Source organism: Dermacentor albipictus, chromosome 2 (genome assembly GCF_038994185.2).
Source record: "Dermacentor albipictus isolate Rhodes 1998 colony chromosome 2, USDA_Dalb.pri_finalv2, whole genome shotgun sequence".
In the NCBI taxonomy this organism is placed as follows: Eukaryota; Metazoa; Arthropoda; class Arachnida; order Ixodida; family Ixodidae; genus Dermacentor; species Dermacentor albipictus.
Window position 1 is genome coordinate 162673974 of NC_091822.1, and position 16305 is coordinate 162690278.

The 16305-nt window shown below is 48.8% G+C and overlaps 1 protein-coding gene across 1 annotated transcript in view; it reads right to left on the minus strand.

Annotated features, from left to right (window-relative positions):
* Positions 1-10677: 10677 nt before the first annotated feature.
* The window catches only part of LOC139056229 (retinol dehydrogenase 13-like), a 37723-nt gene continuing 32095 nt past the window's right edge, over positions 10678-16305 (minus strand). The window contains exons 4-6 of the mRNA XM_070534277.1: positions 15601-15796; positions 14590-14808; positions 10678-12429 (exon numbers count right to left, since the gene is read on the minus strand). Coding sequence (XP_070390378.1) covers positions 12418-12429; positions 14590-14808; positions 15601-15796 — 427 coding nt within the window. The 3' untranslated portion in view covers positions 10678-12417. The remainder of the gene's footprint in view (positions 12430-14589; positions 14809-15600; positions 15797-16305) is intronic.

The following is a 16305-nucleotide window of genomic DNA, read 5'->3' on the forward strand; positions in this document are numbered from 1 at the left end:
GCCTTCACAGCTTGTTCCAAGCGGGAGCGGTCCCGCTCGTTGTAATCCGCCAAACTCAAAACATGAGCTCATTGGGAGTTTATAAGGCTTGCAAGCGTGCAATGTGTTGCAGAATTTTGACCATTGTTCGGCTAGCGTGAGAAGGTTCCGGCAGCAAGACAGAGGGATGCCAATCCGCGCCCACCATTAATAGAGAGCAAGCACCGTTGCAAGATTAGATTGCAGGACCTCACATAGCTGTATCATAAGTATGCCAGTTTTGTAATATACATGAACAGATGTCGCTTGAGCATTTGTTAACGTCATTTCTGTAACCTAGCGTCCATACAACGTCACTTGAACGGACAGGGCGTTTCACGTATTCCCCTGCGGCTGCGTCCGCGATGCAACTAGCCTACCCGATTTTTTTTTTTCAAATTCAACTTATGTGAAGTTTGAACGTAGATTGTGCCTGCCAATTAAAATAATACAACTGCGCTATGGCAGATGTAACTTTCTGCAAGATATCTTGAAATGTTAACATTAAGGAGCGCTGGATACACCCACCGCCCGACTTTTGGTTTCCTTAATTTGACAACGTCTTCGGGCAAAGACGGTGCAGAGGTTAAGTCGTGCAAAAGAAAAAAATGAAGCAGCAGACAAACGTTGACTTCAACGCGACTACTTTCTCGCGCCACCAGTGTGTGCAGTGTGTCACCGCTAGTGCGCCCCGTATGCTACTGCCCGTGAGAAGTGCGTTCACTGCGCTACCGCTATAGTTGGCACTGCGCTCTGTGCCCACAGTGCGTACATGTACACTGTTAAAGCTAAACATTTCGACAGAATTGCCTGTCTGGTTGGGAAATTGATTAGAACTTGAGACTGACTCCAACCAAATAACTGAATTTTATTAGCCCGACGTTTCGGAGCCCATTCGGCTCCTTCTTCAGGGGGTTGTTCTTCGGGGGGTGGCGGTGTGCCTCTTTTAAAGCGTCTTTTTTGAAGAAAGGAGGGGGGGGGAACACGGGAGGTGGGGAGACACTCCACAGACGGAAAGGTGGGGGGGAACAAAAGGAAAGGGGGGTTTGTGTTGTTGACCGCTTCCAAGGAGCTGCGATGACCGGTGCTGGGTGGAGTGCTCACGAGGGTGCCCTTGATGGGCCGCGGGGGGGGGGGGGGGGAGGTTACAGGGTCGCGCCGACGTTCTGTGTTGGTGAAACGAGCGGGAGTCTATCTGGCTGTGCGTCCTTTTCTTCTTTTCGTCATGTCGCCAAGGCCATGGACATAGACCGAGGGTAGGTTGCCCTTCACACGGTTTATGTTATTCTCCGTATTCTGAATGTGCCATGACTCCAGTAGTAGTCTCTTTCGCCAGTTCGTTTCTGTTTGAAGGATTTCAGTTTCCTTGAAAGCAATTTTGTGGTCGGCGACTTCAGAGTGTTCCGCGACGGCGCTGCGAATACGGTTGAATGTCCTGACGTCGTTCTCGTGTTGTCTGATCCTTTCTTTTAGATTTTTGGTTTCCCCGATGTACGACGCCGGACAGTCAGCACAACTGATTTTGTAGACGACGCCTTGAGCTTTTTCTTTTGGTGGACGATCTTTTGGTGGACTCCTCCCTAAACCAAAAGATCGTCCACCAAAAGAAAAAGCTCAAGGCGTCGTCTACAAAATCAGTTGTGCTGACTGTCCGGCGTCGTACATCGGGGAAACCAAAAATCTAAAAGAAAGGATCAGACAACACGAGAACGACGTCAGGACATTCAACCGTATTCGCAGCGCCGTCGCGGAACACTCTGAAGTCGCCGACCACAAAATTGCTTTCAAGGAAACTGAAATCCTTCAAACAGAAACGAACTGGCGAAAGAGACTACTACTGGAGTCATGGCACATTCAGAATACGGAGAATAACATAAACCGTGTGAAGGGCAACCTACCCTCGGTCTATGTCCATGGCCTTGGCGACATGACGAAAAGAAGAAAAGGACGCACAGCCAGATAGACTCCCGCTCGTTTCACCAACACAGAACGTCGGCGCGACCCTGTAACCTCCCCCCCCCCCCCCGCGGCCCATCAAGGGCACCCTCGTGAGCACTCCACCCAGCACCGGTCATCGCAGCTCCTTGGAAGCGGTCAACAACACAAACCCCCCTTTCCTTTTGTTCCCCCCCACCTTTCCGTCTGTGGAGTGTCTCCCCACCTCCCGTGTTCCCCCCCCCCCCCTCCTTTCTTCAAAAAAGACGCTTTAAAAGAGGCACACCGCCACCCCCCGAAGAACAACCCCCTGAAGAAGGAGCCGAATGGGCTCCGAAACGTCGGGCTAATAAAATTCAGTTATTTGGTTGGAGTCAGTCTCAAGTTCTAATGTACACTGTTAGCACCAATATGCACAATGTGCTCACAGTAAATGTGTACAGTGTTACGGGCAGTATTTAATGTCTATTAATTGTGATTGCAGTGTGTGTTCATGGCTATGCACCAGTGTTAATGTTCATTGCGTTCACAGCGGTTGTGCAGTATTAAGAGGAAGCTTTAGCTCGGGCGCGCCTATCTAAATACATGTAAAAGGAGAATTCGTTTTTCTCAGCGACCACTGCACCAAATTTGACGAGGTTTGTTGCATTTAAATGAAGAACTTAAAATCTAATGAATTCTGCTCCGAATCTTTTATTTAGATTGTCAATATTTTATTAAAAATTGGCAAAAATCAAAAATTTTCAGATAACGAAACTACGACGTTTACAACTCTCTAACTCAGCAAGAAAAAAATGATGCCACAATTCTGTGAATTGCATGTGATAGTACATCTAAAACGGACAAAATTGATATGTTAGACATTAACCTAAAAAAATTGGAGGACGCATAAGCTTCGCCTTCAAGAGTTGAACGCGATAGCGTTATCGCACTCCGTTCGCACAGCCCACTCAAACAATCTACACGAGCCAAATGTCGCGATCGGCATGGACAGCCGGGCCGCGACGCGCCATGAAGGCGGACGCGATCATGGGGCGAGTGGCGCGCCACGTGTCGGGGCAGTGCCGAACGTTGAGAGAAGGTAGTCTTCTGTGTTTGCCGCAAGATGGCTGTGCGTGTGCGCAGAAGAAATTTAGTGGAAATGTACTTCGCTACTCGTGTAACTGCGACTTCTGTAATTTACATGCTCATAATTACCGATATACACCACAGTATAACTTTCTACGGCACGTTTCGAAGGCAACACCGCATTCACTAGAGTCGCTTTTGTCCCTCTTTGAACTATCGAATGCGTGGCTGAGTGGTAGCGTCTCCGACTCTCACTCCAGATATTCTGGTTCGATTCCCACCCAGCCCATCTTGCAAGTTGTTTGTATTATTCATGAAGTGCCTTCCCAGATTTATCGCTCACGGCCAACGCGCCGACGCCGACACCGGCTTTTCTGTGACACGAGCTCCTTAACGCTATCGCGTTAAAAATTCAGTGTTATGGAAATAAGCTTTTGATCAATTCTTGTACACAACGTAACAAATTCACATAAGATATAAATTGACATAAGATTTGTCCGCTTTGAATTATCTATTGGATCCTTTTTACAGAACCTCGATATCTGTTATTGATGCAGAGCTATTACTTTATAAACTTCACGCGTCTATTTTTTCCGAGCTTTCGAATTTTTGAAAATTCTTTTCATGGAACTCGGGCTCTAAATCGAAATTCCGCTTCACTGGAATTTAGCTTTATCTCTCAAATTCAACAAATTTCATTAAAATCGGTCCAGCGGTTATCCTAGAAAAGCGTTTTTGCGTTTTACGTGTATTTGAATAGGCCGCATCGGAGTTGGGCCCGAGCTAAAGCTTCCTCTTAACGCCAGTGTGCTTATGTTCCTGGTGTACGTACTGTCAGGATTGGGGGCTCAATCCCTTCGTCCGTGGTCCTTTGCCAAGATTGGAGTACGGCATGAATTCGAAGGTAGCTGGCCCATGCCGTCGTCCAACTTATTTACGCTGAGATCGTTGATGATCGCGCGTCGCTCATTGTTCCGAGCCACTCCAAACCGTGAGAAGCACAAAAATAAGTCGTTCCCGCGGCAGCTTGACCAGGCGGGTCAAATCAGTTCCGCGTGGAATCATTGTCCACACACCGAACTCGTCCCGTCACAATGTCGAAGGGGCTGGAGGGAGGCGGCGGATTCCAGCGCAAAGGTCGCTTCTTTGAACGCCTCGCAGCTGCAGCGACGGAGAGGGGGAAGTGCGCGTCTTGCACCCCTTGTCGTAATCGGGTGGCAAGGTGGCAATCTTGTTGCGCAACTCGCCGTTCTTGACAGCGCCTCCATGGCCCGAAAAGTCTCGACTGTCTAGCGCTGACAACCGCTAGGCAGGAAGAGAACGGCTGCTGGTCAAGGGGGGGATTGATGTCTTGGCTCGCAGCGACCACCTGTGCATTGATGTCACCGCCCCAAAACATCCAACAAGGACAGGCAACTGCAAAATGAACCCCACAACACGGCTCTGCGCCGAGATGACGTGCATTGGCTCTCACTTTAAACTCGCTAGGCTTCAAAAAAAACAACAACAACATAAGTGCAGAAGCAAACAAAAAATGCTGCATTTCGCTATGCCAATTTCTGAAGCAAATTCCTGCTGACAAATTCAGCAATCATGGAGGGAATCCTGCTAAATGAGAGGGGATCTTCTTCGCTGAATAAAATTAACACTAGTAACCCTAAAATTTAGGCGGGACCCCCAAACGCAGAATTCAAATTAGCCTGCTCAAACCATCCGCATTGCTATGCAACTTTCCCTTCTTATATCTAACGGAGAAGTTGTACTCTTGGAGAGTGAGGCTCCATCGGAGCAAGCGGCCGTTTTTGTGTGACATTTGATTGAGCCACGTCAGAGGACAGTGGTCGGTCTCGAAGATGAACTTCGCTCCGTACAAGTAACACGACAACTTCTGGGCGGCCCAAACCAAACAAGCGCATTCCTTCTCTGAAGCGCTGTAGGCTTCCTCTCTTACATTTAGTTTACGGCTGGCGTAGAGGATAGGATGCTCCTCGTTATCGTCGCCGACTTGACTAAGCACCACGCCCATACCTCTGTCGCTTGCGTCGCATTGAACTATGAATTCCTTTGTGTAGTCTGGCGCGCGAAGCACAGGGCGAGAAACCAATAGCGTCTTCAAACTTTGGAAAGCGTTCTCTTTGTCCTTATCCCAGTGTACGTTACTCGGTGCTCCCTTTCGGAGGGCGTCTGTTAATGGACTTGCCAATTGCGAGTAATTCGGAATGTACCGTTGATAGTACCCCACAAGTCCCAAAAATGAACGAACGTCCGTTTTCGTGCGCGGCTGAGAAAAATCTCCAATCGTAGCTATTTTCAGCTCAGCCGGCCATCTCATGCCCTGACCAACAACATGGCCCAGATAAGTAACCTGCGAACAACCAAACCTACACTTTTCCGCTTTCATCGTTAAGCCGGCTTCCCTCAACCGTGAGAACACCTGTTTGAGGTGCGATACGTGTTGTTCCCAGCTGTCCGAAAAAATGGCTACATCATCAAGATAAGGTAAGGCGAACTCCTGAAAGTCTTTTAGGACAATATCCATTAACTTAGAGAAGCTAAACGGCGCGTTCTTCAGCCCGAAGCTGAGTGCGAGAGGGCGAAAAGTGCCTACAGGCGAGATGAATGCAGCATAGCGGCTGGCACTTTCTGAAAGGGGAACTTGCCAGTACCCCCGCACGAGATCTATAGTTGAAATGTATTTAGCAGCGCTAACTCTTTCAATTCGTTCCTCAATGTTGGGTATCGGGTACAGCTGATCCCTAGTGATCGCATTTAACTTCCTGTAGTCAACACACGGACGAGGGTCCTTGTTAGGGGTTTCTACGAGTATTAGCGGTGACGTGTAGTCACTCTCAGCGGGCTCAATAACTCCCAACTCTAGCATGCGCTGTATCTCTGCCTCCATAATCTCTCTCTGTCTTGGAGACACCCTGTAAGGTTTTGATCTTACTGGTTCGGTAGAGGTCAGCTCAATTTCATGCGTTATCAGTTCGGTTCTACCCGGCCGATCGCTGAATCTGTCGAGATATTCCCCTAACACCCCTTTTAGCTCATCTAGCTGCTCGGGTCTTAGAGCATGCGAGCTTACCGAGTGTTCTACTACTTCTTCTAGGCCGATTTCAGAGTTGGATGTCGTTCTATACTCCTTAAACTGGGTACCAATGCCATCCGGCTCTTTGACAGTATAGTTAACGACTCCGCTCCGCTCTACATACGGCTTCATCAAATTACAGTGATATATCCTCACTTCCTTCCTGCGACCGGGCATTCTCAAAGCATAGTTAGTTTCTGAAAGTTTGTGCAACACTTTAACGGGCCCGTCCCAGTGAACTTCAAGCTTGTTCTTTCTTGAAGGTTTGAGGATCATTACCTGGTCTCCGGCGTTAAACGTACGAAGCCTCGCATTCCTGTCGTAATAGAATTTGGCGTTCTTTTGAGCTAGTGCCATGTTCTTTCCGACTAGTTCTTGGGTTGCGCTTAGCCGTTCCAGTAAATTTAGCACGTATTCAACCACGGTTGGACTCTCCCCTCTTTCCTCCCACATCTCTCTTAACATTCTCAGTGGAGAACGGAGTGTCCTCCCATACACTAGTTCTGCTGGTGAGAACCCTGTCGCTTCATGTGGAACCGTTCGCAAAGCAAACAAAGTTGCCGGCAGACAGTTCTCCCAGTCCTCCTTGTGCTCGTAACAGAGCGCACGCAAAACTCGCTTAAGCACCGAATGCCACCTCTCTACACTGTTTGACTGAGGGTGATAGACAGAACTGTGTATTAACTTTACCCCGCACTTTTGCAAGAATGTGGAAGTCAGTGCGCTCGTGAATACTGACCCTTGATCTGCCTGAATTTCGGCTGGAAACCCAACTCGTGCAAACACTGTCAAAAGCGCGTCTACTACTTCAGTGGAGCTGAGCTCTTTCAAAGGGATTGCTTCTGGAAACTTGGTAGCCGGACACAGCATGGTAAACAAGTACCTGTAGCCTGATTTTGTTTTTGGAAGAGGCCCTACCGTGTCTATTACAAGCCGTCTGAAAGGCTCTGTTATTAAGGGCACTACCTTCAGTGGAGCTTTCCAAGTCTCTCCTGGTTTACCAGAACGCTGGCAGGCGTCGCATGATCTTACAAAGTTTTCTACATCTTTGAAACAGCCAGGCCAGTAGTATTCCATAAGCAATCTTTCCTTTGATTTGTTTATGCCTAGGTGGCCGGACCACCCATTTCCATGACAAAGACTCAAAAGGTCCTCCCTATACTTCGTAGGTATGACTAACTGATCTAAAATCTTACCCTTTCGATCCCTGTAATGCCGATACAACAATCCTCCTCTCTCATGTATCGTTACGTTGCGCCTAGCAATGCCTTCTTTAGCTGTGTCACGTAATTTAGCTAAGCTCTCATCATTCTTTTGCTCGGCTGCCAGTGACTCTCTATCCACGCGTAAGAGTTGATCAAAGTTCTTTGAGGCCAGTGATAACAACGACCCTGTCTCGCTTGTGAGCGCGTCTGCTTGCTCTTCCTGCAGGCTAGAACTCTGACACTCTAGTGCTACGCTCTCATTGAGCTGGTCAACTGGCAGGCTCTCCTCAACTGTTCTTTTGTCCCTCGGGCCTAGCTCGGATTCGGGTACTGAAGTTATTCCCTTTTTTTCTTCCGCTGGAGGAGCTTGAGCATTTTCAGCCGAAAGCGCCGCGATCTTACGAGCTTGGCCTCGGGTCAATGCCTGTACCATGCCCTCTCCCAGTTTGAGCCCTCTGTCACGCAGTAACTGATTCGAACGATTCGAAAAGATGTAGGGATACTGTAGTGACAAAAATTTGGAAACTGCAGCCTCAGTCTCTAGCTCCCCGAATGGTCCACTGATTTTGACTTTGGCCATGGGCAGACACACGCTGTGTTCTTCTACAACCTGTTTTATCCATGCTACTTCTCCGGTGAAGTCATCTACCATCACGTAGGACGGATGGACAATGTCCAGCGTGGCGGCACTGTCTCTTAGCACTCGGCATGGTTTTCCATTAACTTGCAGGTCGTGGAGATATGGACTTAAAAGTTCCATATTCTCATCCTTTTCCTCCACGTAGGAAAAAACTACGCTAGGCTTCTCGCAGTTTACAGCTATATGTCCCAGTTTGTGGCATTTGTAACAGCGAATTGCTCTAACAGATTCGAATTTTCTTTTCTGTTCTTTTTGTGTGGTTTCTCCGTTAAGTTTCTCCTCGGTCTTTTCTGCGGGCTTTTCCGCCATGTCTACAGGCTCTGATCGTCTAGTGTGCGCACCCTTTTTGAACGGAAATGGTTTCCGCGGCCCATTTCGACCGTCCCAGTTTCCCTCCTCGGCGTTCAACTTTCTACGGGTTGCGTACTCTTCGGCTAATTCAGCCGCCCTTTCCACAGTGTTTACATTACCTCTGTCTTGCACCCACAGTTTCACAGCTTGGGGGATGGTTTTGTAAAACTGCTCTAGACACATGCGTTCAATGATCATGTCTCTGCTGTCGTACGCTTCCGCGCTTTTAAGCCACTCGACTAGGTTGGCCTTTAAGCTATATGCAAACTCCGGATAGCCCTCGCTATCTTTCTTGCCTGTGCTCCTAAACCTTTGCCGAAAAGCTTCGGCTGAAAGGCGGTATTTCTTCAGGAGACTAGCCTTAACTTTTGCATAATCATATGCATCCTGCACACTCAATCTGGCGATTACTTCCGCCGCCTCACACGGCAACATAGACAGCAACCGCTGTGGCCATGTACTCGGGCCGAAGTTCATCTTTTCGCAAGTCCTTTCAAAATTGCTTAGGAACAAGCCTATGTCGGTCCCGACCTCGAATGGCTTTAATAGCCTGTCCATGCGGTACGATTCTGCCTCACTTGATCGTCCCAGAGCGCCTTCACTTCCTTGAGACATCTCCAAACGTTTGCTTTCAAGTTCCAGTTGCATTTTTCTTAACTCGCGATCTTTATCGCGTTCCTCCCTTTCTTTATCGCGTTCCTCTCTCTCTCTATCCCGTTCCTCTCTCTCTCGTTCTTCTCTTTCTTTTTCCCGTTTCTCTCTCTTTTTGAGAAGTTCCAATCCCATTTCAATATCTTGCTCACTGGCCTGATTGGAAATTAGCTCCAATAATTCCGATTTGAGCATTTCCTTGCGTACATCTAGGCCCAGTTCCTCACCAACAATCAACAACTCGTCTCTCAGCAGTGTCCTTAACTCCATGACTGCTGCTTTACTGCCTTGATTCTGCTCTCTAAATCTAGCTAGGAAAACACAACCTAGCTAACACACAACAATCTAGCTTCCCTACTGTTCTAAACAGAACAACCACAAAATGAAGCCTAGAGAGTCAAAGCAAAAACCAAGCACTCACCGCAGATACAGCACCATGTCGCAAAGTCCATCTCACCGCTGTCAGCCAGTTGTCAGGATTGGGGGCTCAATCCCTTCGTCCGTGGTCCTTTGCCAAGATTGGAGTACGGCATGAATTCGAAGGTAGCTGGCCCATGCCGTCGTCCAACTTATTTACGCTGAGATCGTTGATGATCGCGCGTCGCTCATTGTTCCGAGCCACTCCAAACCGTGAGAAGCACAAAAATAAGTCGTTCCCGCGGCAGCTTGACCAGGCGGGTCAAATCAGTTCCGCGTGGAATCATTGTCCACACACCGAACTCGTCCCGTCACAATGTCGAAGGGGCTGGAGGGAGGCGGCGGATTCCAGCGCAAAGGTCGCTTCTTTGAACGCCTCGCAGCTGCAGCGACGGAGAGGGGGAAGTGCGCGTCTTGCACCCCTTGTCGTAATCGGGTGGCAAGGTGGCAATCTTGTTGCGCAACTCGCCGTTCTTGACAGTACGCTGTTATCGCCAGTGTGCACAGTATACGTTAATGCTAGTATTCATTATGCTCACAATGTGTGCACAGTTTTGCCACCAGTGTGCAGTGTGCTGCCAGCACGTGCACAGTGTTGCCGCCAGGGTTTAGTGTGCGCTGTGTTCACAGCGCCTGTGTAGCGTTACCGCTAGTGTTCACAGCGTGTGACTGCCAGTTGGCAGTGCTAACACTGGCGGAAACACTGCACATATTACGATCAAATTGTACGCTGGCGGTAACACATTGCGCACACTGGCAGTAATATATGTATAGTTCATACTCACTGCATGCGAAGGCACTGTACAGTGTACACGTACTGTCAGCACACATCACTCTGGTGGCAACAATGCGCGCATATTGTGAGCCCACTGAGCACCGGCAGTAACATACTGCGCATACTCGCGGTGACAGTGTACATACAGTGTGAACACAATGCACACTATAGCGCGCACAGTGTGTGTGCACTAATTTGTTACCGCCAGTAGTGTGCAGTGTTCTCGCAGCATGTGCTGCGCTACCGACTGTATCTGTTTGAGCACATTGTGTCCTCTGAGTGTGCACGGAGTTACTGCCAGCGTGATCGAAGTGTGTTCACAGTGTGCATATATACACTGTTACCGCCAGTGTACACAGTGTGGTACTGCCAGTGTGTGTTCAATACGTACGTCTTACCACCAATGTGCACAATGCAAGCACATCGTGTCAATCCATCCAGTCGTCTCTTCTGCCGTTGACCGTCTTCTGTGACGGTCAAAGTCCGCCATAAGTGCGCAAGTTAAACAAGTGACTCAGAGACAAGCGACTTGTGATTATCCATGCTGACGGAAGTTCTCTTTGTTTCTTTATTGAGAAGTGCGCAACACTTTGATTCGATGTCTCTTCATTAGACGAAAAGGCACCGAACTCGACACACTTTGCTGCTGTCCTGGCCTAAATGAAACGTTCATTCTGGACGTATAGCTTTCGATAAACCTATTGTTTTGCAAATGCGATCTTCGCCTCTGTTCAGCAGTCATTTCGATGTGGCGTAGGCCACAGCTTTTGCTTTTGATAAAGCTGCCTAACTTGCGAATACTACCAGCTGTCGAGTTTCTCTCTGTGCGGCTGAATGGATGTGTGCTTAACTTACCTCTTTTATGAAAACGCAAACAAGAGGAACAAACAAGGAATAGACTATAATGGAATATTGGAAACACACCAATAAAAAACATTGACAATTACTCTCCCTTAGAGCTCTCACTCAGGTAGAACATTCTGGATAGGTATCTACAAAACATGGCAACCATTCTGCCGATTTGACAGCAGAACTTGTGACTTGTGGGGTTGAGTCATGATTTATACACGCCAAGTTATAAAAAAGCGAGGCTTACAAAGAAAGCTTAAATAAAATTAATTATATCCGATAATGCCACAGCGTAGTTGTACTGGTTTTGTTGGCTTTTTCTATGTTGGACGCCGCAGCGCTACTGGCACGTATACTTAGCCTGACAAAGCAATATCCGTTGGAAGTTTGAAATATTGGTTCAGCAAAACGCTATCCGATCTGTGCTTCACAATTTAGATCTTGGAAATGATCACAGAACAGTTTCGTCAGTGGGGTTAATTTTTTACTACCTGTCGGGATATCCTTCAGAGATGACCAAACGTTCAAGTGCTTATAAATCAACTTTCATTAATAGTTGGCTGTACAAATCGTTGCTTCCTCCCACTGTGCAATGTTTGGCAACCACACGCAAAACAAAAAAACAAAACAGCAGTTGCTGTTGGTGTAAAGTATTTGGTTTGCTTAAGAACCCACGACGAACGTATATCAGTGTGCACACTTTCTCTATCAAAGCTGAATCACCATATATGTGGCCGTGTGACATAGCCTGCTCACAGAGCAATCACAATCGCTAGACCCCTCTCCGCTACAGAATACACAGCCAAAAGACAAACCACGCGTAATCCCCACCGTGCGAAGATACCCCGCGCCTTGGTTGCCTTTCCTTCATACTGGCATTGATAGGCGGCTAAATGGACTCTGACGACCGCACTCCTGACTAGTGTCGCAAAAAAAAAAAAAACGTGGAGGTTGAACGTGGTACGTTCCGCAAGCCCTAAACTGACTCCCATCGGGCCGCGTGTCCCAGCCAACGTTTATTTCTCGGTGGCCCAAGTAAATTCGCCGTATAGTTTAGGTTTCTTCATCGCCTATCGGAGTGTGTGCCAGTTTTTCGCTTCGCAGGGATCTCTGAACAAAACGTCACGGGCAACTACAAACAGAGGCGAAGGGCACGGGCCTTTGGACTCCGTAGCAAGCGAAAAGGGACGCGGCAGTCCGCGTTACACATATACGACATTTGGCAACCGAAAATAAGTACGTAAAGGGCAGGAAAAAAAAGATAGGACAGAGACATCACACACACACACACACACACACACACGAGAGTCACAACGATCTGTACACATGAAGGAAAAGGAAGGAGGGATAGAATGAGAACAACAACGAAGGACGCTCGAGCGCATGAGTCAGCGTCTTCACCGTGAACTCCAGCGCCAGGTCAGTCGTCAACCTGGAAAAAGACGGAGGTCATTGCTTCCATCCGCTGACCAAGCTAATAAGCGCTTACGATTCACGCAAATGCATAAATTGTGGGTAAAAAAAAATGCGCTAGTCAGCAATGAAGTCTATAAGAGGTGTGTCTTTTTTCCCTCCGAAACAGAATGTACAGCCCGCGCCGCACTTGAAGAGTGAAGCCTTGCATATACGCTTTGGCTTAGTCCCGTGCTGTCCTATCGAAGAGACCCTGCAGTTGTGGCAGGCATTTTTGATAACGCATACATATAGTGGAAGCCCGAGACAAGACGTTTGCAGAAGCAGGAAGTCTCAACACATAGGCACACAGAACCCCTGCTTTACGAGACGAGACACCGGTCATAAACAGAGAGAGAGAGAAAAGCAGGCCTGTGTGTGCACGACTTTGGGTGTAGACGACTTTGGATACGCAGAGCAGGAAAACAAACGGGCAAATGGACGTATCCGCGAAGTGGGCACAAAGGTGGCAGGGAAGTAAAGTGCGGGGAAGTCGATAACCAAGTGCAGGGACCACGTAAGGGCACTCGAGGGGGAGGGGGAGGGGGGAGGAATGGATGAGGTTGATGTTGAACACAAACACGTGAAGAGAAGAGGGAGAGGCCTTTGTCCCGGCGGTGGACGAACTGTGGCTTCCAATTGCGAGAATGGTGATACATAATCATGGCGATTGTGGTAAAGAAGGGATTTTCGTTCGACTTAAGCGTGACGCGGGCTGTACTTTCTGATGGCGCCGAATGCGAAACAGCGTAGAATAACGCTTTCGTAAAAGAGCATGGCTCATTCCCCCTTACGTCAAGGAAGAGGCTGTTATCCGTTCGTTATGTTAATTTTCTTTTTTCAGGTGGCGCTTTGTCCTGCCCTGGCTCTGGAACTCACGGTAACACGCGATGTTACTCATACGCGGCTTGATTCTTTTTTTTTTCTTTTCAAGAAGACTTTAACGGCGCCAGGGGTTTGACAACTGATAAAAACACACTGGAAATGGTCACCTCGAAAACAAGGTCGTTTCTCGGGATTAACTCATGCGTTGTGGTCTTCTGGCATGTAAGAACTTAGAAAGCCTACGGGTTCTTCCCTTCAGGGAAAGGCTCGCTACAGCGACTTTATATAACTACGGCGGCCGTGCTGTCGCACCTCACAATGCTTTCCACAGATGCAAGCTATACGTGCACCTTCGGAAGGAGACGCGGCACGTTCCGTCATCCATCTCTTTTAACGTACGAAGACACCTGCCTACTGTACCGCATTTACGCTGAAGTCATTATGCAGTCCATTCGCTTTACATTGCGGCCGGATCTGTTCGTTGAAGCACCCTGTATAATATGCTCGAAAATCTTCAACCCCAAAATTACACGTATCTTACTCTCAAAGCCTTCATAGCTGGATAACTTTTCCTGTGGCCTCCAGGTAGACGGCTTTTATTTCCAGGAAATTTCGTCAAGAGCACATCCGACGGCCAGCTGTTTCCACGGTAGCTTTTCCACGGCGACACTAAAATTTATTGCGATATTCAATGCGTATATACCAGCCATATACGGTGCATATACGAAGGAAGGCAAAATGAAGCCAGCGTTGCGGGTGTCCGAATCGGGTCAAATGGCCGGGACGTCAGTGCTAGCGTCGTTCCCTCGCATGCCACAGTGCCTCCTTTTACAAGCCGCAACGGCAGGAGTCTGCCTAAAGCGTCACGGTTGCTGCAGCCAAGGGCATGCTCCTCGATGGCGACACAGGACCTTTTAAAGGTGCCGAGCTATAGCAACCCGCGGGGGAAGGCTTTTCAACGCAGCAGTGCATAGTCATTGGTAAGCCGCAAGGACCACGGTCAACGGTAAACTTCGCTCACATGCAGTTGAAACTGAAAGACGACACCTCGTTGGCAAGCAACCTTGCCTTACACGCTATGGGTCGCAAAGCCGAAGGCTGGTGGGACCTGTTCGATATAACGTGGGACAGGGCGAAGCTCACGCTATGTGTGTGGGCAATGCGGCGGCTGCACGGTTTCGCGCGCGCCTGTAGCGAGCCCTGCGGTGAAGGGAGCGCGCGTCTCCCCCGATCCCTAGGCCTCTTCCTCTTCTTCTTCCTCCTCCTCCTCCTCCTCCTCCTCCTCCTCCTCTTGCTCTTCTTCTTCAGGGCGCACCTGCTGGATGCCCTGCTGCATGCGTTGGGCGAACGCCTCCAGGTTGATCTTGGCCGCCTCGACGCCTCCTCCCAGGTCTTCTTCCTCCGCCTCCTGAGAGAGGGAGAAGGGGATGCCCTTGGAGCGCACCAGCTCCTCGGTGCGCTCCCACAGGCCCCGGGTCGCCTCCTCGTTCCACTCCGAGCTGCGGACGTCGTAGGCGTGGAGGTCCTTGATCACCTGCGACGAATAAACAGACCGCGCGCTCGCGTTCGAGAAGCAGTGTGGTCAGGGAACAACGGGGCAAACAGGCGACAACCATATATATAGTAGTTTAACAAGTGACGCTCTTTTCTGTGTGGTCGTTAGTTTACTTGCTTTAGAAGCTTTCCCACCGCAAGATGTATGTATCAGTGCTAGCCCAGAAGCAAGCTGTAAAACAACAGGGAGTTTGAGCGATCCGGTTCAGAAACTCCCGAAGAGCGTAGTGAAACGCTTCTATACGCAACTTTGATTACTTTCGCGTGGAACTATTGGGTAGTCGTTCCACAGGAGCCTGCATCAGCGCGCAATGTCTCGCGATCTCCTTCGCAACGTCACATGCTTGATCCTTTACAGGAACAAGAACCAAAGTATGAAACAAAAGAAAGGATGCTCAATACCCACTGCTTGTCTGCCAATTAAAGTGATTAACAAAGCGAGCTTTTTTTTTCATCTGCGCGCTTCCAAGGAGACTGCAGTCTACATCGTGATCCAATTACTTGCACTCTAAGGGAACCGCTGAAGCACTTTGGGCTGCCTATATGACAAGCGAAAAGGTGGTCGTTCAAAAGGCATGCGAGGAGCGACATGTCTAGAGATGCGGCGTAATAACGAAGTGAGGTGGTCAGCTGGCGTCTGTGCACCCTGAGCTTCTGTAACAGAGCCGCGGTGACGCTGGATCTCGGCGTCCATTTAATTGGAACAGGAAGTAATGTTCACAGGTCGGCAGCTGCACAGCTATACAACAACAGCTGCGACGCTCCAACACACCTTTCCGGAGTCTGACTCGATCTTGCGTGCCATGATGGCGTATAGGACCGACTGCACGGCTTCCTCGGTGGAGCGGAACATGATGCGAGCGAAGGTCTGCATGAATCGGCCCTGGAATCCCGGCAGGTTCTTGTACAGGCTGGTGGCTATCAGGCCCGGGTCCACGCAGAAAGCGGCCACGTCGAACGGACGGTACCTGCGGGGGGGGTTTGGGACGTACGTGCGTACATGTGAATTCGGTAATGACCGCCGGCTGTTCGAGATACGTGTATACAGGTTTCTGTTTAACGAAAAGGCTCAAATACAAACGACGCTCTGGTTCTCTGCGTTTCCTAAAGGAATGTTTCCTAAAGGAACAGTCTATAGGGCACGCTTGTTTGCATTCCCCAAAGGGGGAGCATGCATGGTACACAAGACAAGTGCTTCGCCAAGCGGGGGAGTCAGTCAGCATCCACAATAAAGACGTGATTTCTCTGTGCGCTTGAAGAATTATATCCTGTATCGTTATAAATATTGGAACCATGCCTGTCAGAATGTTCTGGAATTAAACTGACGTACACTGCAAAATAATTTACACCCTTAAAAGTAAGAAACGGTGTAAATGTGTCTATAACTCCCACCCATAGGGTGTCCTTAATATAAATAACACCCTAACTGTGTGAGTTATATACACATTTACACCGTTTTTCACTTTAAGGGGTGTAA